The sequence below is a fragment of the Akebia trifoliata genome, chromosome 1 (genome assembly GCF_017979445.1).
Source record: "Akebia trifoliata isolate Shusen 1 chromosome 1, ASM1797944v1, whole genome shotgun sequence".
Classification (NCBI taxonomy): Eukaryota; Viridiplantae; Streptophyta; class Magnoliopsida; order Ranunculales; family Lardizabalaceae; genus Akebia; species Akebia trifoliata.
Window position 1 is genome coordinate 8,721,423 of NC_141375.1, and position 25,314 is coordinate 8,746,736.

At 31.9% G+C, this 25,314-nt stretch overlaps 1 protein-coding gene and 1 pseudogene across 2 annotated transcripts; both read right to left on the minus strand.

Annotated features, from left to right (window-relative positions):
• Window positions 1-20,612: 20,612 nt before the first annotated feature.
• On the minus strand, window positions 20,613-21,304 carry LOC147410647 (polyubiquitin pseudogene; annotated as a pseudogene).
• A 104-nt stretch (window positions 21,305-21,408) lies between these two features.
• On the minus strand, window positions 21,409-24,174 carry LOC147410648 (uncharacterized). Of its 2 annotated transcripts, none has more exons than XM_086444610.1 (6): window positions 24,066-24,174; window positions 22,804-22,919; window positions 22,555-22,715; window positions 21,790-22,385; window positions 21,616-21,675; window positions 21,409-21,538 (listed from the first exon to the last, which is right to left on the minus strand). In XM_086444610.1, exons 2-4 carry the CDS (start codon window positions 22,897-22,899, stop codon window positions 22,202-22,204), a joined length of 441 nt encoding a protein of 146 aa, XP_086300736.1. In that variant the 5' UTR covers window positions 22,900-22,919; window positions 24,066-24,174; the 3' UTR covers window positions 21,409-21,538; window positions 21,616-21,675; window positions 21,790-22,201. The 2 variants fall into 2 exon arrangements, with proteins under 2 accessions (XP_086300736.1, XP_086300702.1); XM_086444576.1 differs by lacking the exon at window positions 24,066-24,174 and adding an exon at window positions 23,726-23,895.
• Between the last annotated feature and the right edge of the window lie 1,140 nt (window positions 24,175-25,314).

Here is a 25,314-nt window from a genome sequence, read left to right on the forward strand (position 1 = left end):
CATCTTGACTAAGGGCCTTGCTAGACCTAACTTTGAACATCTGATAAGCAAGTTGGGCATGATTGACATCTATGCACCAACTTGAGGGGGAGTGTAGGAGAATTAGAAACTGATTTCATAGAATCAGGAAAATAGGATATTCTTCTTGATTATTCTTGATCACTCTTGACTTTCTAGAATATTCCTATAATCTTCTACAATAGGATAGTTGGTTGATTATTCTAGATTATTCTTGAATTTCTAGATTATTCTTATAATAGGATAGTTGGTCTATAAATACCACTATTGGGGCATTTGTAATAATCATTCAAGAATTCTCAATAAATTCAATTTTTCTACACTTATATTTATTGGTCAAATTACATTTAGATTAAATTGAACACTTGGAAAAAAGTATGATCCTCCTACAACATGCCTTGTCAAAAATTGGAATCTTGTATCAATCAGAGTTATAAATATATTATGTCAACACTATACAATAACTTTTGCAGATATAATTTTATTTTAATTTTTTTTTATAACCAAAATTTTATTAGAGGAGGACAAGAAGTCCTCAAAAGAGAATAAAACAAAAAAAGGAGAACACAAACAAGAACAAGAGAAGAAGAAGAAAAAAACACCACCCCACTCCAAACCGGAGTCACCCGCTAGTAACAAGCTCCCACCTTAACTTGAAATCCTCAAAATGATATCCTCAAACTCATGAAACTGCTTACACCAGTAAACCAATAAACCCACAATGCTAATGATGATCTCCTACAGAGAATGCTCCTTCCCTACAAAGATTCACTCATTCTTTTCTTTCCACAAACCCCAACAGATATTCAGAGGTATAAAATGTCAAAGAAGCCTCCACCCACCAACAAATTCTGTGGACTTCCAACAATCAAGAAAAAAAGGGATCGAAAAAGGGGCACACCAAAAGTTATTGAACAAAGAAAGAAAATAAAACCAGACTTGATGAGGCACTCTATAGTGAGGGAGAAGATGGTTGATAGACTCATCATTCGACTTGCAAAGAAAGCAAAATTCCGCAAGGACCACACTCCCCTAATGTATATGCAAGTAAATATAGAGTACACCCATTAATATTTCCTAAATATAAGGACTTCAGCAAGTAAAAAAGATGCACTATTCATAGGAAGGCCTTTCACACAGCCTACATAAATGTGAAAGAGTAAACTCTTTAAAAAAATCATGACAGATGAAACTAGTAGATTGCAAATAAACAACAACATACAAGAAGCAAATAATGGACTGATGAGCAAGGGCATAATTCTATAGTTCATTTTACTTAGAATAGTAAGAGCATCAAGAATTGACATATTGAGTGCACCGATGGATTTTCACATCCAACAACACAGCCTTCTATATTTCATGGTATTGATCAGATATCAACAAAAAAAAAATGAGGCTTTATATAATACCTTTTATTTGTTATTTAAGCCCTGCTTGGTATGTTGCAAATCATTTGCAAAATGCAAATAATTTTCTAGAATCAATTTTATGGTGCTTGGTTACAGAGTGTAAATGATTTGTGTTTCAGAAAATTTGCGTAGATCACCCAAACTCTTAAAGAAATTTCAACAAATGATTTGCAGCACAAAAAGTACCTCAAATCATTTGCAAAAGTGTAATGATTTTCTAACACCTCCCTCTGACACACACCCCCTATGGCCTCATCACAGAAACACAGATCATTTGCATCGGGATACGCACAACCATAAATCTTCTTCTTGTGTATCACAAGCCAAATGATTTACGATTATGTGATGGGGCCGTGTGTCCAAGGGGGCGTCATATTATCACGACTCTTTGCAAAATGATTCGACTCCAACCTATGCAACTCAAAATTACTAAAATACCCCTTTTAATGAAATTACAAGCATACCCTCAGTACTTGTTACAGTGATATGCACTCAAATTTACAAAATTCATGATCAAAGTTACATTAAATTGCATTTTGAAATTACAAAATAATCATAATAATCAAAAGAATTATTAAATTATAAAAGTAGCCCTCTAGTACCTATTTCAATATAAAAATACATCTCATCAAAGATACATTTACTTGCATATGAAAATTACAAAAATACCTCTCATCAATGCTATTACAAACTATCCTTCATCATGATGGTATTTTTATAAATTTATATGCATGTTATTATAACAAGTATTTTTATAATTTGAATAGTTTGTTTGATGATGGATATTTATATAATTTTAATATGTAGGTTATTTTGATAAGGACAATTTTTTTTTTTAAATCCATGTATATGTTAAGTATTAGGGTATTTTTGTAATTTGAATTAATTTTTGATGAGGTCAAATAAGTTAAAACTGTTTAACGTTTTATTTTAATAAGAAACCACTGCAAAAAATAAAATAAAATTGCAAATATGAACCAAAAACAAAAATGATCTTGCAAGAGATTTTCGATGGCCACCAAGCAATAGTAAATAGTAAAAGTTTCATTGCAAATGTAAATGATTTGTAGTGTACCAAGCAGAGCCTTAGTCTCAGTTTGTTGACAATCGAACTCTCATCCTCTCATCTCTATAGAATGCAAAAAACATACAAAGATGAAAACCCTATGTACCACAATCATCTGTGTTGAATATTATAATGGCAATATGTAGCATTCTGTTTTACTCTCTCCACCAAATTAATCTCTTTAAAAAAATATAAATAAATAAAACAGTATAAGCTTAGTAAAGACCTTTGAGTTTGGGATGAAAACCCTTGTTTCAAAAATGAGGCAGTGCTGGACTTGTTTCTCCGTTTTGGCAATGGTTGAAGCTGCACCAATCAAAAAAAAAAAAAAAGAAATCTTTCAAGAAAGAGAGATGTATCAGAACACAAACCCTAATGAATCGATATAATGCATACGAAATTCGATCAAACAACACAAATGATCAAAAAACAAAAACAAAAAAAATCTCCGGGAACGATCAAACAACAGAATTGATTAATAAACCCTGATAAAACTTACCTTTGACCTCTAAAGCTTTCCTTTCAAGTACTTTCTCCTTCTCAGAAATCAAGAACAGAAAGTAGAGATTAATGAAAAGGCAGAGAGAGAGAGAGACGAATTGCAATCGAAATACGTTCTGTCTTGGACTCTTGGTTAAGAAAAAAAAAATCTAGACCAAGGAATACGCATGGAAGTCGATCTAGGAATTTGGTAAAATTACTTAAAAAGACCCTCGCAGAGATATTTTGTCTAAATAGTCCCTAAGTTTTCATGCTTAGTTAAAGAGGACATTTAATAAACTTTTTCTTTCTAAATAGTCCTTGAAGACCATTTTTACCATTTTGGCCTGGGAAATGTCATTTTCCTATCTTCTTCACATATTTAGGTTTCAAATGATGATTGCTATCATTTTTTACGATTTTTGATCATGAATGACGAATGGGAAATGATATTCTCTTAATTTTGAACATGTATATGTATTTTTTTTTTTATTCAATGATTTATAAAAAGATAATTGAAAAACGAAGTTGATTTTTTTTATGATTACATCGTAACTTTTGATTTACAATTATAATTGATATATTTTTTAGTATTTTGAGGAGATTAATCAAGTATCAAAGTTAAAAAATTGAAAAAAAAAATTAAAAAATCTGATTGCATTTTAGCGTCGAGTTCAGTAGTTTTTAACTTACACTCAAGTTCACCACCTTTTATCAAAGAACGAATTTGAGATTCAAATTTTTTTGATGATTACAATCAAAACATATGCATTTTGGGTATTTAAAGGAAATTAAACAAGTATCGAAATTAGAAAGAAAAAAAAAATGAAAAATCTGATTGCATTACAGCATTGAGTTCACTACTTTTTATTTAAATACCATCAAACTTGACGGCAATTAAATAAAAAGTCGTGAACTCGGCACTAAGTGATGAGTTCATCAATTTTTAATTTAGTGTCGAGTTCACCACTTTTTAACTTACTGTCGAATTCACGTTGTATAAATTATGATTTCAAATTAAAATTTTGCGATGTAATCATAAAATAAAAAAAATTTGAATCTCAAATTCGTTCTTCAATAAAAAGTAGTGAACTCGATAGTAAGTTAAAAACTAATGAGCTCACTACTTAGTGTCGAGTTGACCACTTTTTATTTAATTACCGTCGAGGTCGACGGTATTTAAATAAAAAGTGGTGAACTCGACATTGTAATGCAATCGGATTTTTTGTTTTTCCTTTTTCTAATTTTGATACTTGTTTAATCTCCTTTAAATACTCAAAAATGTATAAATTATGGTTGCAAATCAAAATTTATAATGTAATCCTAAAAAGATTTTGAATCTCAAATTCGTTCTTTAATAAAAAGTGATGAACTCGACAATAAGTTTAAAACTAGTGAACTCGACAGTGAGTTAAAAATTGATGAATTTGACGTTGTAATTTAATCAAGTTTTTCATTTTTTTTCAACTTTGATACTTAGTTAATCTCTTCAAAATACCCAAAAATGTATCAATTATGGTTGCAAATCAAAGGTTACGATGTAATCATAAATAAAAAAATTGAATCTCAACTTCGTTATTCAATTTTCTTTTTATAAATCATCGAAATAAATATATATAAAAAATACATCTAGATGTTCAAAATTCAGAGAATATCACTCTCTATTCGTCATTTATGATCAAAGATCGTCAAAAATGATGGCAATCGTCATTGAAAAACCTAACTATAAGAAGAAGATGAGAAAAGGATAATTTTGACATTTCACATGCCAAAAATGGTGAAAATGGTCATCAAGGACCATTTAGAAAGAAAAAGTTTACCAAATGTCTTGTTTAGCTAACTGTGAAAACTTAAGGACTATTTAGAAAGAAGTCCCTCTGTGAGCTTCCTTTAAGTAATTTTCCCTAGGATTTTTGGCTCTAAGCTAAGGTACTGATTGATTCAGTTTCTTAAATCTACTGCCAGTTTCTATTGTCTGAATCTATTGTCAGAAGCTGAAACATTAAAAAACCTGTTTGATAGAGCTTTGTAAAAGTGTTATATTGTTGACCAGAATCTGATAATTACTATTTGATACAGCTTCAAGAATCTGTTGTATTACCAGAATACCCTTAAGGTTGCTAGTGCACCCAGAATGCATTAAAAATTATCATAATACCCCTATAAATTATCATAATACCCTTATAAATATATAATTACAGTAAATATATATAAATATAATAAAATTATATAAAAAATTAAAAAAATAATTGTATTAATTTTAAAATATTTATAATTCTAAAAAAAATATAGAAAAATTTATAATTCTATAGAAATTTTGGCAGTATCTCCTCTTAAAAATAGACATATAAAATTTTCTTGATAAACAAAATATCTGCATAATACACAATCCAACATAATGTACACATAATGCAATAAAAATTACTAAAATACCCCTATAAATATATAATTACAATAAATATAGATAAATATAATAAAATTCTATAAAAATTTCGGCAGCATCTCCTCTTAAAATTGAATATATGAAATTTTCCTGATAAATAAACTACCTGCATAGTATGCAATCCAAATTTTACATTTTACATAACATATCCACATTACATCGTATGTACAGAATACATTCACAACCACCACATTTAGATTCTGACATCATTTAAACATAATAATCATAGTTAATATAATAAGTAAAACTGAAATATAAAAAAAATATGAAAAATATACATCCAACAAATGCATACAAAAGATATTTTTCATTCTTCTTATTTGACTCCGTTATTTATCTTGAGGAACATTATCATTGATAATGTCAACTTCATTTACCCACAGAAAAGACCATGCATGTCTCTATAAAGTAAAATAACACATGAATTAATATCAATGTCACCAAATATAAATACACACCCAACATTAATATCAATACCATATTACCTGCCAAAATAGACATCTATAAAACATCATCCCATAATTTTCTTTTATTTTAGCTGTAACTAATGTCATCACTCGACACATGAACAACATGGTGGATACGTATAGTTTGCCATCAATGCTATTCATCATATACAAAGACAATAAATAAATAAGCATAAAATCTTCAAAATATACTTAAAAATAGTATAATCTTTATTCCAACATTGTTTGATAGTATTTATAATTACAATACAAAATAAAAAAAATAGAATATGAAAATGTATCAATGATTGCCAGTAAAAATGGTATCAGCTATTAAATCCCTATGTATTTTCATTGTTTGTTGACTCTAACGATATATTAATGGGAAAATTGGATACTCTTAATTAGTGATGCCCTCTTCTTCCACTTTCATTGATCCTTCTCTTTGAATCAAGTAAATTCTTCATCGACGATAGCATGTTTTCTAATAAAATTGTGCAATGCCTTGCAAGCAACAACAATGTTTCGTTGTTTGTCCAAATTATATGAATGCATCAACTTTAAGATTGGCTATTTTACTTTCAAAATCCTAAAGGTTCGTTCAATCACGTTCCAAAGTGAAGAATGTAAATGATTGAATAGTTCATTTCGATCATTTGCTCGTGATCTCTTATAGTCTTGTAGATGGTATCGAACACCTCGATAAGGTGCGAGATAACCATCCATGAGTGGTTACCTAATATCTACCAAATAGTATTTGCCTATTATCTAAAATATATATATTAATTTCTAAGATTGAATATAAACAGATATAATTGAAAAACTTTTAAATATAGACCTGGTGGAGGATATGGAAAATTTAAACAGAGAGTATTCAATATCTCAAGGAAGACACGTGAATCATTAGCCGACCCTTCCCAACCGACCACCACATGAGTGAACAACATGTCAAACGAACATATTGCCATTACATTTTTGTGTAAGTCCTTTATGTCCTCGATATCATATTTGTTCCGCTATTGATACAAATGCACTAACATGCATTCCGTCTATCGCTCCAATACAATCTTACATATTTTTAAGGTATATTAATATATAAACATTAATGAAACAAGTATTTTTCAAATATATATATATTACCTTAAAATATGGCAAAAAACGAGAATTATTACGGATGTGCGAAGAGACTTCATTGAGGTCGGGAGGTACAATTAAGGACATTGATAAGTTCATCATAACCAAAAAAACTATGTTGAAATACTTACTAATCGATTGAACTGAATGATCAAAACTATTTGCAACTAATTTTTGCCCTTGATTATGTCCTATTATCAATAAAAACATCGATAATTGTTCTTGAATAGTAATGTAGCGTTCCATCTTCAGTAAACCTCGAACTTCCAAAATACTACACAAATTCAAAAATACGTGTCGTTCCATTCTAAATAATGAATAACACGATGCACGATTATCATCCAGTATTTCCCACACAAAATCAATCCCCTTTAACTGACTATTACTATGTGGCTCCTTATATAAGAAATTCTCGCAATATAATAAGGAACCTAGGACGCCTCCTATAGTGACCATACTTAAAACACTTGAGTTGACAGTATTGGTGGAATCATCATTTGAATCGATGGTATCAACCGTATCAGCTGAATCGATAATATTTGTGGTATCAACATCTAAATCCATGACCTGCTTATGAATCTATATTAGTGGTATATATCTATCTAACAACAAATAAAATATTCATCTAATAGAAAATATTAATCACAATATCCATCTAATAGCAAATAAAATAATCATGTAACAGAAAATATAATATGCACAATATACATCCAACAGCCAAAAATAACCAATGTATATTGAGCTCTATAGGTGCATCATAAAACCCACAAAAATATTGTAGTAACATATAAAACATGTCTAAAAAATTTTTCCAGCCAGAAAATCAAACATCTCGCTCTCCAACCACTCAAGACGAACATCTGCTGATTGTAATGCACAAAAAACCTCTCTGAATTGTTTGTTCTTCATAACTATCTTTATCGCATAACGATAAAGAGCACTTTTGGTGGGTACATCTAGTAGCTGGTCTAATAGCTCGATCGACTCTTGAATACTGCATTTCTTAAGTAGAGTGGGATTGGTAGAAGCGGATATCTGACTGTGAATTGCATCTGCGAGCTTCTCCAATGACTGGCCAATTTGCATAGTAGTAGTCATCTTTTGCCTACGACCTTGAGGTGGTAGAGTATCTCCACTTCTGCGTCGAACGTGGTCTATGGGTGGGGGTACAATAGGAGTAGCATCATCCTCAAACTCATCACCATCATTAGGAGTAAAGTCTAGAGGTGTCTGAGACTCTGGATGCTGGGTCGGCATGACATCATCTAGATCATCCTCATCAAGATTCTCATCCTGAGGTATTGATGCAGATGGCATTGTACCAGATGCAGGTGACCACATCCGGCTACCAGTGGTATATGTGCCTCCAAAGATGAAATCTAATTGTTTCGTAAATTTCAGAGGATACTTTCGAAATATTGCATCTTTTAGATGATGCTATAAAAAATAAAAAAAACCTATTTTACATAAAGAGACAAAAATCTTAAAATAAATAAAATGACAAATTAACAAGAAATGTACCTCTAACCACCCATCCCACCACTCATCACTTGCATCTAATATGCCATTATCAACATCATAAGAGATGCCAGTATTCGTGCAAATCTTATTCCAACGTCCCCAAATGCCTTTTGTCTATCCCACTTGTTTTTCATTTGCCCTCTATCGTAATAAATATTAATTCTTTTATTAAACTCCTTAACCAAGAAATCATAACCGGTCTTGTCAAGCACTTTATGCGGTCTCCTCCCCTTCTTAACTAATTCATAGCAGATCTCGACCCAAACTTCATGTTGTTTGGGTGTCCAATCTGCTTTTGCATTCTTTGAATTGTTATCTTCCATCTGCCAATGGTAATAATATGAGACACTAATAGAACGGAACATATCATATTCTATTTCAATTAATCATGTAAATTATTTGATTACTTACACCATCTCAACCTACAATTTTTGCACAGTGTATAATCAAAGAAAAAAACCAGGAGACAATGTCAGGTTATCATATAGATAGTCGGAAGAACGTACAGTTCTCAGTCCCATGGTTAGGGAACCCTGTGTTCTCAATCTTTGACTGTACAAAATATAGTAATTGTTGTGTGTGTGTGTTGTGTATGTGTTGTGTGTGTGTGTGTATGTATGTTCTCAGTCCCACGGTAGTCATTGACTTATTGTGAAGTTCTTCACCATCTCATCTTTCTCATTTTAGAGTCTTTTTTTAACCAATGACCTAATAGGTTTTTGATCTCTTTTGTGTGTATATGATTTGGAAAATAACCAAAATACAGGTTACAACTGCTAATTTTGGCACAATCTTGCAACCAAACAACTCAAATACAACTTGCACTGTATTTTACACTTGGAAAAATAAATGTAAATGGAAGAAAACATAGGACTGCTCATTTCAATTACTATTGAACTAGAACCAACTCTCATGTTTTGAACTAACAATCAACAGATGAGACTGAAAAGTCACCAGTTATTTGCGCGTAACTAACTAAAATTTAAATTTTATCGAGGCCAATTCATAAAGCAATACAAGTTACTTTCATGCATTTAAACAAAGTAATTGCCTACTCAACTGAATATCGTTTTTAAAAATGACTTACGCTAGAGGGCCATACTTTTATTCAAATATAAATCAAAAGGTTTACATAACAAAAAAAAAGTTTTTGTATTCACCTACAAGTACATAATCACAGTGATAATTTCATTACTATTGAAATCATATTGAAAGAAGTATTAAAATAGTTGTGCAAGGCATAGATGTTACAAAGCTTAATATTTGAGATAAGGCATATATGATGATGACGACAAATAAGGGATGCAAACTACTCATGTGAAAGAAGGGATAACATTCCTCACACTCAAATATAACTATTTACTTATTTATTATTATTATTTTTTGATACATGAGTATTCAAACTTAATCCAACTAATCCCATGGACAAGTCAAGAGTGCACTCTCTTATATAAAAAAAGATGATAATATTAGAAATGGACTAGATATGGTGGTAGGAAAAGATTTAATAGATTGAGTTTTGAGTATCAAGTAATGTGCAAAAATAAAAAATAAAACCAAAATTGTATCCATCTTGGTAGTTGGGGCCAAAAAAGCATCCATCTTGATTGTGATCCGATAGATTTCAATCCAACATATATTGAAGATGAAGAAAGATGAGCAAAATACATCTTCTTACAGTGGCATGGGAAAGATTTCTTAAAAGAGGAGATTGAAATAGATTATATAAGAATAGAGGTTGTGCTACCACTAAAGGCAAAAGAAGCAATGGATAAATCTTTAAAGTCGAAACCATAACTAAAACAACCTCTTGACTAGCTCTAAATCAGGAATTCAAATCTAATTAAGAGCATTGCTAAAATTGAAGATAAGGCATATATGATGATGATGACAAACAAGGGATGCAAACTACTCATGTGAAAGAAGGGATAGCATTCCTCACACTCAATTATAACTATTTATTTATTTATTATTATTATTTTTTGATACATGAATATTCAAACTTAATCCGACTAATCCCATAGACAAGTCAAGAGTGCACTCTCTTATATAAAAAATATGATAATATTAGAAATGGACTAGATATGGTGTTAGGAAAAGATTTAATAGATTGAGTTGTGAGTATCAAGTAATGTGCAAAAATAAAAAATAAAAACAAAATTGTCTGTTGGGATGGATAAGTTGTAATAATAAAAGGCAAAATATTTTAAAAGAATATATGAAATAAAATTAATAAATAGTAAAGTAATGAAAACGCATTTGAGATGGTTTGAATTTAGAATAGCTTTCAACAACTCCAAAAAAATGATTCATGTAAAAAAAAAAAAAAAAAATTCGATCTCAACTATGTAAACGCAAGCTAACAATTGAAAATTTTAATTCTAACGTTCATCTTTAACACTTAAAGAATTGGTTATATATTTATTTATGAATAAAATATAAAATTATATTTTGTTTCGATTTTTGGAAAAAAAAACTATATAACTCAATGATAGTCATGGTCGCACCCAATCAATAAGCTCTCACCATCCTGGATTGGCTTAACATGGCCTTGACTTGTTGAGTTCGAGATCGATATTGTGATGGATATACAGGTAAAACCCATTCTCTAAACCAAAAACCCCAAACTAAAAACGTATTCGATCTATAAATATACTGAAATGAGAAGGATACCTGTAAGAGTTGATGAGTGATGATGTAGAGGTCGAACTCCTTCAAGATCTGTGCGAGAACTTTGAGAAGGAGATGGATTTGTGAGAGATCTGTGCGAGTTGGAGATCGAACAGCTATGCACAGCTGTGTTAGACATTTGAAGACAAAGATGAAACAAAGAGAGAGGTGTCCGAGAGCAAGAGAGAGGTGAGAGAGAGAGAGAGAGCCGTTGTGTCTACGAAGAGAGGTTCGAGAGAGCTTCTGTTGGTCTATTTAAAGGAGAAAATAGGCAGGGGCAAAAACGTCATTTATATGAACCGTTTATTCGGTATCTCAATCTCCCGCAAACGCCGTTTTAAAAAGCTCCTCTTTACCGCTTCTCTTTTGCGTTTCAAAACACAATATTTCAACGTAGTTGCTAGGTCGCATTTGATTAAGCTTCAAAACGCAGCTTTTGATCGCAAATGCTGGAAAATCTGCGTTTTGAAGCTGTATTAAACAACACCTAAGCTGTTGAGGACTGAGGTCCAAAGTTACAGTTTTTGAGATGGTTTTAAGAAAATAAGGAAATTAATTAGAGGACACTAGTAGAGAAATTTATTTTTAAATAGTACCTAAGTTTTGGATTGTAACTTGATAGTCAATTTAGTAAACTTTTTATTTCTTAATGGCCCTCAACCCATCTCACCTTATAATTTTCTTGAAATATCCAAACTATCCTTCTTCTCATCTTCTTCACATACTTAGATTTTCGAATAGTGATTGCAATCATTTTCGACAATTTTCTATCGTGAATGACGAATGGAAATGATATACTTCTAATTTTGAACATTTAGATATATTTTTATTTATTTTGACAATTTATGACGAAAATGAAGAAAGAAGTGGAGATTCTAAATTTTTTGTAAAGTGTCGAGTTCATCACTTTTTATTTATTGTCGAACTCACCACTTTTTATTGTCCAGTTCGACATTTTTTTTTAAAATGTCAAAAACTCGATAATAAAAAGTGGTGACCTCAACAATGTTGGTAAAACCCGCCCATTTTTATTTTTTGACTAACATACATGGAACGATCAACTAAAATTTTAACATAACAACTTGTATAGATGATTTCAAACTAAAAGAATCATTCTTTATTTATTTTCATCCAAAAATGAAGGGAAAAAACTAGCTTTTTTACATTCATCCTCGAAATACTTGAAAAATCCCATGAAAATGGCTTCTCCTTCCTTCTCAAACACTTTCCGTCGGAATGGAATCTCTGAAACTCTCTATTAGAATATTAGAAATTCAAATTTGTTAGATGAAAATGGTGAGTTCGAACGGTTAGGGGAGTTTCGGCATTTCAATTGTGAGAAATGTGGGGAGTTTCGGCAAGGACTATTAAAAAGAAATTTTTACTTAATGGACTATGTGTGCCCTTTACGTAATTTTCCCATAAAAGAATTTCAAGATTTTTTTTTAAAAGGTAATTTCAAGACCTCTTGACAGACTTGAATATTATCTTTATAATTATAATGAGAGAAGCCGAGTAGAAGTGGTTTGGCACCAAAATTTGGATGTCATAAATGCCCCAACTTTTACATTTAAACTTAATATAATTAAAGTCATTTTGGTCAAAACCAAGAAATTACAATCCCATGCCTTTATATATATAGATTATTTTTATTATATAATATTTAAAAATCCTTTAATTAATATTTTAAATTAAAATAAGCCATTTTGGTATATGTGAATTTGCACATACCACCTTTTAGTTATTTAAAAAGTAAGTTTTATCAATTTTCCATAAAGAAAAAGATAATGATCTTATAACTTGTTGAGAAGCCACATTAACTATGGATGTGTACACTCATTGGAAAAAAGACATGCAGTTGAGGTTGAATCCATTTATGACAATGGTGTCTGGACTTTAATAGATCTACCAAATGGGTTAAAATTTACAAAAACAAAAAGGCATATTAGATCTTGGTATAGTTAATGTGATGGACGATTTACATTGATTATTTGACTTGATTGGCACCGAAAGCGAGATAACTCAAGTTATTTTTATCTCAAACAAATTTGTTCATAATAAATTTTGCAATCTACCTAGGGATGTGCAAAATAAGTGTAGACACCCCAAAATTGTCCATGAATTTCCGGTACTTTGTAAAGCAGTAGTTCCAGAAGATCAATGGTTTCAAAGAAATTATGAATGAAATCTTTTTCAAAATAGAACACAAATCCCAAAACCCTAGACCTTTTTAAAAATCCCAAAACCTTGAAAAGACCAAGTCCAAGAACCAAACCTTGGTCCCCAGAAATGTCACCTAAAAACTCATCGAGACCAACCAGATCCAAGTCCAAACCCATTAGCCCAAGCCTTAATAGACACCCTAAGTCTAGAGTGGGCCTAAAAATTTCAAGACTGAACTCTAAGTTCGATCTTAAAAATGACAGGCCTACTGCTATATTAGCCCATTGTTTTAACGCCTTACTTGAGACCGAATTTCAAGGTCAGTCTAAAGCTTAAGAGTGGTTAAAGGCATTCCCTGATAGTGTGTGTTGAGTATTTTCAAGGTATAGCCCAAACCATTTTCAAATTCAATTATGTACTTATATCAGATTTGAAGTTGGCATTGACAAGGGTGGAGCCAGGATTTTCTGCCAGGGTGGGGGCAAACTATAGTTAATGGTCAATTCGATATTGAAGATAATTGGTTTTGTGTAATTTCTCATTAGTCTATGCAAAATGACCCAAGTCAAGGGGTAATGTCACCAGTTTAAAAATACAAGTTATCTCAAATATTCACCAAAACTCCTACATGTATGCTTGACCTAGATCTTCTCCAATAAACTAATGCAAAATAAGCTCATTACCCTCGTCTTCAACCTGAAATCAAGAAGCCTTTGATTTCTCTTCCAAAACAAGCCATCTTCAACCTCTTGGATAAAAAAGTTTCTCTAATTTTCAACCTTCAAATTAATCTACTTTATTCTTGAAATCTAAAAAAATAGGTTTTTCGAATTAGAAGATTATGAGATTTTTTTTTAATAGAAAATTTTATGATTTTTACAAAGGGTTAAATTGATGTTCAAAATGATGGATTCAAGATGAAATTTAAATTAATTTCCTATAGAGGTTGAATAGCTTGGAGAAAATGATTTTAGGGGGAAAAGTAATAAAAATTTAATGAATTTTCTATTACATGTTGAAAATGAGGGTATCTAGGCCATTTTTTGTTACTTTAGTAAAAAACAAGCTTAAAGGGGCATTGAGGAAACCTATAAATAGGGGACCATCTCCCAATTCTCCACAACCAAGAATTACATTTACATTTTTATTCTTTCTAAGCCCGTTCAAAGCCCTCCTTAGACTCTCCCTTCGTATTTCAAGCACCCCAAAATGCTCAAAGTTTTGGTTTCTGCTTGAATTCTTTGACTTCTCCAACCATTTTTTTAAGTCTTTCCATCCTAACTTCTGAGACACTAAAGCTTTGCTCCTCACATTTCCCAAATTCCTTGAGACATTTAAAAGTTGTTGAAATTTTCGCTGAACTCACAAGTATAAGTACTACCCAACATCATTTATACGTAGTCTTTCATTAATGTAAAGTTGTAGTGAGTCTCATCTAATGAATTATATTGGAGCACCTCGTTGTCCAATGCGCACTTGGAAAGATCGAAGGAAACACTCAGTTGTGGAAATCTTAGTCCAGTTTTTCCAACCTGACATCCCAGAAAAGTATTGAATATCCTAATATCTTCTTTCGAATACTTGCACATGCTCTCACAATCCCAATCTGAGAATACATATGAAACTAATGGACAAGCTTATAGACAAAGATTTGCATACCCCCACCGTTCAAAACCGTGATCAAAAGAGCAATCCAACAAGAAGCAAATATAAAAAACTTTAGAAGCAGGTCATCATAAAAAATAGTCCTCCAAAGGATGACAAAGAATGGGGCCTAACACCTTTTTTTTCTTTTCAGTCGAACTTCTTACCAAACTTCTAAACCACAAACAAGTTTAGAGACTTATTTATCTATGGGTGATTTTTCATACCCTTGAATCTTGGAATGGTGGTGATTCCATCGTACCACTTAGCTCAACAAAACCTTCCAAGAAAGGATAGGGATCCTGAATACGGTGTCCTCATCGAAAAAGAGGGGATTTACAAAAAGATGATAAGTGGATTTATTGATTTTGATGAAAAAGATAGTGATACAAATCTAAGTACTCTCGCTCAACGAAGTGAATGTGTTTTGATTACCAATTAAATACAAACAAACTGATGACGTATAGCTTTATTCTCTTCGAACTTCATGCTTGATTGATTAAGAAGGATTTTTTAGTTCTTAGAAAATAACTTGCAATGCTTGATTTACAGCAGAGGCTTTAGTGAATTTTCCTATTTATAGGTTTCACTTTTAATCAATTGAAAAAGATACCTTGCTTCTAAAAAAATATTTTAAGATCTTCTTTAGAATTGGTGTCCTAGTATTATGTTGAAAAGCTTTGCTTCTTCCTTGGAGGAGGGTGTAAACATCAAAATTGTAAATTGGTTATTTCATCCTTCCTAAATCATAATAAAATCCTTCGAAGTCATAAATAGATTCATACAGCGAAATTTTGTCCATTGATTGGGAATGGGCCTCTTACGAGTTGGTGTTGGTTTTCGGTAGATAAAAATCATGTCCAAACAAATCCATGTATTTGTATCAAGTATTGGGTCCACACACCCCATAAAATGGATTAGCCCATGATTAATCCAATAAACCCATAAAATGGGTTACGAGACATTGCCCTTCACAAACAAAACCACCTCTAGAGAAAAATAAGCTCTTGCCATTTTCCAAAGTCAAAACATCATTCAAAGAAGATCAAGCTTATGAGACCTTCTCCAAAGACAAAGCTCATAACCCCCTCCTAAAGGAAAATCATAATCGAGATACTATCAAACTCATACGCCCTTCACTAAAATTAAAGCATCATTCTCAGTCGATCAAATGTGAATAAAATTCATGTAAATCCTCTAAATAAGATAAATCATAAAACTTCTTGAGAAGAAAATCTTTCATCTTAGCCAAACAAGTTCAAGCCTTTAAAGAGGAACAAACCTCTACAAATACTCCATAAAATTCAAACCTAAAAGCCATTTTCCAAATGTCAAGAATCCTTTTTAGTCAATCAAGTGTGAAGAAAAGAAAGTGACACCATTATTTTCTTTGTTTTTTATTGTTAATGAGAAGAGATCACCTCGTTAAGTTGTATCACCATATTCATCACATAATAATAAAATCATTTCACATCTTATTTTGTCTATCTCGAGGTAGATCACAAAATTTATTGTCGACATAAGGCTTCTGAGCTTTTTCTTCCCCAAAAAGGAAGCTTAGGTCTTTGAAAATAAAATAATCTAATGTCATCCCAAATGGTCTAGTTTTTTGTATTCATACACCTAGGGTTAGGGGTGTACTAAATACCCATACACACTCGAAACTTGGCCCAGAAAACGTGCCCTAAACCAACTCGAACCCAAAAATTTGAATTGGGCCAAACTCAGCTTGGTTCGGTTACGGTTTAGAGTACTTAGAACCGGCACGAACCTGACCCATAATTTACCCGTGCCCAAACCGGACCCTATAGTCAAAAATTCAAAAAAAAAAAAAAAAATTGAATTTTTAAACCCCCTCCCCAACTGGCATAAGACTATTGGGAGGGGGAAGGGGGAGGGGGTGTTAAAAAATCGAATTTATTTATTTTAAATATATTTATTTATTTTAAAAATAATTTCTTTCTTTCTTTCTTTTATAAATACAACCCCTTCAAAATCCCTTTCGTCCTCACACAAATCATTGTCTCTTCTATAGTCACTCTCTCACTACATTCTCTCTAAATCTCTCAAGTCTCAAGAATTCAAATGTCACACCAAATCACCAATCACTCTCAATTTTTATTGTAAAAAATACAAAAAGTCTCAACTCTCATTCTCTCAAGAATAAATTTTTTTTTTTAAAAGAAGAATCATTCTACCAAGCTTAGCAAGGAGATCGAATTCCAAGTCTATCAAAATTCAAAGCAAAGGAGGACGGTTGACAATGAATATTCGATTTTACCACGCGAATCTCCAATTTCAACGACGAATCTCCGATTTTACCACGTCAATCTCCAAATTTCTTTATAACTTTGATTAAAGGGAAATCTCAAGTTTGATTGTTTTAAATTCTAATTCATAAGTGTATATATTATCCAACTTTATTTTATTATTAGTTTAATTTTTTTATTTTTTATATTTATCTGATCAAATTAGCAATTTATAATGGATAGTCAAATTGATGATTACACAACTTATTTTTATAATACTTATTACGGGTCCCCCCTATTAATGATTATTAAACACATAATGACACTATGGGCACAAGGGACGATGATGAATCTAGTAATGTGCCCAAATCATCAAATCAATAATATAACCTAAAAAATAATAGACAATGGTCCAATGTTTAGCAAGATTTCACAATTAGGCAACATACTGAAGAAGATTGAAATGTAATTCAAAAAGGCAAATGTAATTATTATAAGAAATTATTAGCATATTCCAATGCACAAATAAGAACTAGTTTTTTATAAAACAAATTAAAAAAATTTGTCCAAGAAAATGTTAATCGAATATTTATCAAACAATATTAAGTAGTCAAGAAATGTCATTTCTAAGCATGTGGTCATATAGTCAAGAAAAAGCGCGACACGCTATCGTAAAAAAATTTATACTAGAAGAAATGTCATTTCTAATTGTTGAAAAAGATAATTTTAATAAATTTGTTCATAATGCATTTTTTTTTAGGTTTTGAGAGTTTTTCCAGAAATACCCTTAAAAGAGATGTAATAAAAATATTTTAATAAAAAAAGAACAAATAAAATAAATATTACATATGTATCGGATAAGATTTGCCTCACTTCTGGCTTATGAACATCTATTCAAGGAATTCAATGTATGTGTATCATAACACACTATACATGTTATGATTGGAAATTACATAAAAGAATAATTAATTTTTCTCTACTAAAATAATGCATAACAGAATAATAATTGTTGAGGTTATACCAAATAGTCTTATAGAATATCAAATACATAAAAATATGTACTATAAACTTAGATGATGCATCAACTAATCTTGCTAGAGTACTTTGCCTTAAACAAAATTTATTTAATAATAATAAAATTTTAGAAAATTTATTTCATGTGCATTGCATTGCACATATATTAAATCTTATTGTTCAAGAAGGTATAAAATATGTTGGTAACATTATTGAATAATTTAAAGAATTTATTAAATGTTAAGATTATCACCTACCAAAAAACCGTTAGATTATCATCAGAGGCTCCTTATCATTGGAATGCAACTTATTACATACTAACGCAAATACTAAAATATAAGATGGCAATAAATAATTATATAATTGAAGCAAATCTCACATGAGTTAGTGAGGATGATTGGTTAGATGCACAAAATATTTGCAACTTTTTGCTAAAGCTACCAAATGGTTTTTAGGGGTTAATTATGTTACATTGAATGATTTTATTTACATAACTAGTATAAAGGGACTTATAGAATAAATTTGGGTAATACTATTGTTAATTATATGAAATTAAAATTTAAAAGTATTGAAAAAAAAGTTCATCTTTCTTTAGCATTTGCATCATTCATGGATCCCCGATATGAAACGACGGTTTTAGAATTTTGGCATTAACTTAAGGTCAAGGCTATGGAAGTCACTTAAAAAATTAAATTTAAATGTGAGTAACTTTTTAATTATTATGAACGTAGCTTAGGTGTAATTAGTTTTTCTTCTAGTACTAGTAGTGTTGAAGCTTCTTCTTCTTATGTTGCTAAATTATCAATTTTACGTCAATTATTACTTAGAACTAGAACTTCTATGAGTTACAATGTTATTAAGAATATGACATATTGGAGGTGTAGATACCCCATTTTACCTGGGCTGAACTCGAGAGCACTAAGAATCTTCCAAAAATGGGTTTGACCAAGGTGTTTTGAAAGAAGGCTCTAAAATAGCCATAAAGGGCATTTTCTAATGGGATTCTAAGCCTAGTCGTGGGTGACCCTTGGCCAGGTTATGTTTTGGCCTGGTTTTGCCTCATCCAAGGCCAGTGTTAATTTTTGCACAGTATAGGGGTGACCCATGGCTAGACATAATTCTGGACAGTCCCCAGCTCACCCAAGGCCAAATTTGTTGGGTAGTTACAAACCTATGTGGGCTCGAATGTACTTAGTGGAGAAGGTACTCTAAACTCCCTTCTAATTGACTTTTCTCCCAAGAAATTCCTCCATTTTACCTTCTTATCCCTTCATTAACCTTCTAATAATTCTCCAACATTGGTCTTCAAATAATTAACCAATTTTTCTAACAAAGACCCTTGGTTAAGTATTGGTCCTCACAGGAATTGAATTACCACATTAACCTGATTTTGTTTAGCATAAGAAGGGGTGATTTACTCTTGTGCCTATTGATCCTACCTTCAATTTAATAAGTTTTTCATAGGATTCAATGCAATTTGATCATGTTCAAGAGGTTTTGACTCTTTTATCTTACCTATAGAATCATCTAGGACTTGTACACAAAGACTAAACTATCCCTAGGTTATTGGAAACTTTATCAAGCTAAATGACATTATGGTCTAAAATCTTATCACCTATTTAAATGCCATATAGCCTAGTTCTCTAGGATTTGATCTAAAGCCAAGGTCTTTAAACCCTTTTAACGTCCCTTGAGAATTCTCTGGAACTTATTGTCTTTTATAATCATATCCTTTGATCATCATGATTGGTAAGACTCATAGGATTGTAAAAGGTAATCAAGGACTCTTTGATGAAGGGTATTTAGAGTTATTCCTTGTAATTTTAGTGAGAATATTAGAAACTCTAGGATTTAAGACAAGTTTATCCCCAATGGTCTCCCAAAAGCCTATAAATATGACCATCATCCAAGACAAAAAGAGGGGGAGCTCAAGTGATCCCAAAATTTTATCAAACTCTCTAACCACTATGTGAAAAAGGCCCATATTTGACGGTCTTAACCCGTCAAATTTTGAGAAATTTGACGGACCCTCCCATCAAATATTCTCTTGTAAATTTTTTTTTTGACAGCCCTGGACTATCAAATTATTGGAGAATGGACTTCAAAAAAAACAAAAAGAAAAAAACCCATAGAGTATGACTGTCAAATTTAGAGGTTTAACAAACAATAGCATGGTCCTCTAATTCACTAATCACAATAAACGAAATAATAATAATAATAAATCAGAAAAAGAAAAAAATAAAAGAAAAATCATAAAACAAACTCCAAATTAACACTGATAAGAATCTCAAAAAGAATATCCAAAGCAAGGTCATAGAATCACAAACAAAATAGTTTATTTAAAATGGAAATTCACATCAACAGTAAACCAAACACCAGGATTATTTATTAAAATATCCAAACCTTAATTTTCATACTTGAAGAACACAACAGACAGACAGAGACAGACACACATAGAGACACCAACCCAAAGGGCTAAAACTTAAAAGCACCACTTACATCTTTACTCATCACCACCGCGCAGACGAATGACAAGGAGAAGAGTAGACTCTTTCTGAATATTGTAGTTAGCCAGGGTTCGGCCATCTTCAAGTTGCTTCCAAGGAAAGATCAACCTCTGCTGGTCAGGTGGGATACCCTCCTTGTCCTGGATTTTGGCCTTCACATTGTCAATGGTGTCGGAGCTCTCTACTTCAAGAGTAATGGTCTTTCCAGTAAGAGTTTTGACAAAGATATGCATTCCACCTTTCAAACGGAGAACCAGGTGCAGGGTGGACTCCTTCTGAATATTGCAATCAGCCAGGGTGCGGCCATCCTCAAGCTACTTTCCAGCAAAGATGAGCCTCTGCTGATCAGGTGGGATCCCTTCCTTATCTTGAATCTTGGCCTTGATGTCAATGGTGTCCGAGCTCTCCACCTCAAGAGTTATGGTCTTCTTTTGATTTGTTACTTCTCCATCTATCCACGCAACCTCCGAATCCTCAGCCCACACGTGTGAGCCGACGGCGATGTTAACAGGAGTTACCTGAATCAAGCAAAGATCCATTTGGTTCAGTCAAATATGTTAAAAGAAAACACAATGGTAATACTGACATTTAGAGCTGCAAATATTTGAACTATTTCACATAAACAACAATTCAAGTTTAATTATATAGGGAATAATGTTAAGCAATACTAACACTGAAATTGTGCTCAACACTATAACAGGTTTCAACCATATCGATCAGCTATAACTCCCCAAAGAACAGAAGTTAAAGCTCTTCCAAACATATATGAAGCTTCTACAACACATTAAACACATTATAAGCTTTGTATTATGAAGTATTCAAGTGAGATACCATCGTTAACACGTGCTCACCTACAAAACCAGCATAGATCCAATATCTTCTTCCCTTTCCGCAATATGAAAGTCTTGTATCTACAATGAAATTTACTTTATAGGAATATTTAGCACAAATTTGACATGAATATGGGCAAATTGACAGAAAGATAAGTGATGAACAAAATTCAATGAAGTAAAATACACACTTACCATGAAGTAAAGAAATGGAAAGAGAGATGAAATTGGTAAACCTGAAAATGTATATCACATAGAAAGGGAGGTTAAGGGTTAGACAGATCGAGTCATGACAACCCAGGCCACATAGGAGCTGGTTTCATTTTTTGTGATGTGGAGGGTGAGTTGATCAAGGCTGGCTATAGTTATTTGGGTTTTGGCTCGAATATAATAGAGAATATCACTTTTTTATGAGATTATACTATCGTAGATCATATTATTGGAGTATGACTAGTGCAGTTTAGCCCATTAAACATGTTCATGACAGGCTTTAAACATAGTTTACAAGCAATAATAATTTTCACTCACCGAATTTGACAAAATTTTAAACATTTACACATTTTTGCATTAAAGAACAAACAACAAAACCATTAGTAGTGAAAAATTATCAACACTCGATGGAAAACAGGGAAAATGTACAAGTATCAATGATTAGTAATTCAATAACAAATTGTGTTGATACAAATACACTAAGCAAAAGCAAAATAATGCTTACAGCAGCATGCAAAGCATCAACTGAATTTGAAACGAAAGGAAGCTGAGAGATATCAGCTCTGATCAAGATTAAGTTCCTGCAAGGCAACAAGTATTACCACATCATATATAATCTAATAAACACAATTTTATCCTTAAAAAAAAGGTATTCCTACTAATAGATTAATCAAAACAACTTTCAGAAAAATTGAAGCTAGAACCTATATATACTGAGAAATGAATTCAAATTAGTAAGTTAAAGAGTACTCTTTAGGGAAGCCTTCTTCCTTCTTAATGAATTCATAGCACTGTTGTAGCATGTTCTCTGAGAAGTCTAGAGCAACAACAAGGTAAATGGAGAATGCATGAGCCTGTTTATACTCGGGGTCTGTAGATGCTCCAATTTGCATTACGTTATGCATCAAAACCTGCGATCAAGGAAATGCATTATTACACGATATATCAGCATACATAATAAAACAGGATCGCAACGTTTGCAAAAGATTTTATACTTACAGCGGATACAATAATAGCCGTTTGCCCAGCTTCAAGGCCATTTAGACCAGCATGAATATTGATAGAGTTTGTGCAAAATACCGCCAAAAGGCCCATGTATAATTTATATATCCATCCTGGTCATATGAGTAAGTAATTTAATCATTCATCAAAAAATAACTATAAACATCCAAAAAGATATATACCAATGTAACTTAATAGCCAAAAGGTGAAGAGAGCAACTACTCATCAAGTAATCTGAAACTAATTTTGTCTCATTTGACACAAAGTTCATGTCCAATTCTCCAGCAAAAAGAGCTAAACACTTTCTAATAGCACGCCAGAAAAACTAGATGGGGAAAAATCAGAATAAGACTGCCGACAAGGATAGACAAGAAGCAATTGATATACAAATGAGCTTGTGTTCCAACTGGAAAGAAACTCGATTTTTTAATAGGTAAAAGTAACTCAAAATGCTTCAAATCTGGAATCTAGGATACATCTCACACACAGAGAAACAATTCCTCTCTTCATTAAATGTACCATACCCATGCAAACTTGAAACCAATCATATGATGGGTCCCAGAGGAGATTCCTAGTTTTACATAAAAATCAACATAATCCAATAAACAGTAACCAAGAAACCTCTCACACTCTATTGAAAACCGTCCAAGGCTTAGATCCATAGCTCAGTTGGTTTGACACATTGCAAAGCAACTTTGAGGTCGTGAGTTCAAGTCTAGCTTACCCATCAAAAGAAAAAAAATTGTCCAAAAAAGAGGTCAAACAATTTTTTTGAAAAAAAAACACTGTCCCCAATTTTTTTTTTTTCTAATTTGAATGGGATTCTCACCCTATGTCCACTTTTGCAGACGAGTGGATCAGTTGGCATCTGAAAACATGTTAAAGAGTTAAAAAACATAGAGAAGAAGAAAATCCTTACTGTCAGCATAGGCCAAAAGATCGCCTTTAGTTCCCTAAAAATGCTGGCTGGGGATTCGAAACGCAAGAAACCCAATACCATATAGTAGATGTTGTTCCAAACTGTCGCCCATGCCGTTTGATCAAACAAAACTTTAGCGAGAACCACCCACCAGTCCTGGAATGGGAAAAGAGCCTGAAAAGAAACATAATTTCCTTCAGCCCTTCCTTGGAAATCAATTTTTAAGTTCGATGTCTTTGTCCTCAATGTCAAGTCTATAATATATAATACATGAGATTTCTATGAAAGCCTGCAAATTGTATTCTCAGTTCTACTGAAAATTTAAAGAATGATAAATTACCTTCTTCAATCTATTCATATCCTCATTCAGTCAATTCTCCCTTACCACCTTTGATTTCAAGTTAAAGAGAAGCAGTAAGCTGTTGATAGGAGTATATAGCTCATCATTCTTCTTGAGAGCTCAACAATACAATATGTTTACATTTGAAATGAATGAGTTATACAGAATAGTGTTAAGTAACCTTGAATTGAATCAAACAAAAATATTAACAACTAGCTAACATAAGAAATAATTAAATAGGCATAAATTTCTGGTATTACCCCCAATGGAATTTGAGGAATCTGGGACCAATATCGGATCAGACCCAAATCTGATCCAATAAGAATCGAATTGGATTCTTGTCAAAGATCTCAATAATGATCCAAGTCCCACTGATAAAAAAATCAAAATCATTCTTTTGAAGAAGAGCATAATCTTAAACATTCATAACAGAAAACGAGGGAGAAATCAACCAGGAAATAAGATAAAATTAAGCAACATTACAGCTCTAACATTATCATCAAGGGGAAAAATACGAAGCATCTTAGTACCAGTAATTATAGTTTTCAAACTTTTCAAGAAATCTCTAAGGCTCCCATTATGAGAGTATGGGAAAAGAACACATGCAATCATTTAACAAAGATGATATATAGTTACCATATATCACAACTATCCGTTAATTTTACATAATGACCAAAGACTTCTAACAAAGAATTACTATAAAAGTCCAATGTGGACTTTTCTAAAGAATATTCAAGTTGAAAACCCATAGAATTGCCAGATATAGTGTTGAGGGGTCCACAAATCAAAAACACATTTAAATATTTATTTTCCTTTAAACATATTCCTTGTGGTTTTTGTAATCATTATGGAATTTTAATTCTTTTCATGGATCCATTATGAAGTTCTTTCATTAACTCGGTTCTTCTAGAAACAGATAAATGAATAACAAATTTAAATTACGAACAAATCAGAAATAGAGTGGCCCCACACTTCCAAATCAGAAATGGTGTTTCTTTACACTACATTGCTAGTAAAATTATGAAAGATGTAGAGAGAGAAATAGAGGCATATAGTAATATTATGAAAGATGTAAAGAGAAAGAGAATTCACCTGATTCAATGACCATCGGATGTCATGAATACAGTTGTGATGATGATGATAGACTGATCTAAAGTGATGAAAATATGAGACGACGAGCACGTAAACTTAACAAGTAAATCGTTGGTTTATTTAACACGTAAACTTTACCTCTCTCTATTTCAATTAG

Coding starts and splice junctions, on each gene's coding strand:
- LOC147410648 (XM_086444610.1), bottom strand. CDS start 22,899: ATGGGCCTTTTGGCGGTATTTTGCACAAACTCTATCAATATTCATGCT. Junction 22,716..22,803: donor CGGCTATTATTGTATCCGCT/GTAAGTATAAAA, acceptor CCTTGATCGCAG/GTTTTGATGCATAACGTAAT. Junction 22,386..22,554: donor GAAGAAGGCTTCCCTAAAGA/GTACTCTTTAAC, acceptor GTTGCCTTGCAG/GAACTTAATCTTGATCAGAG.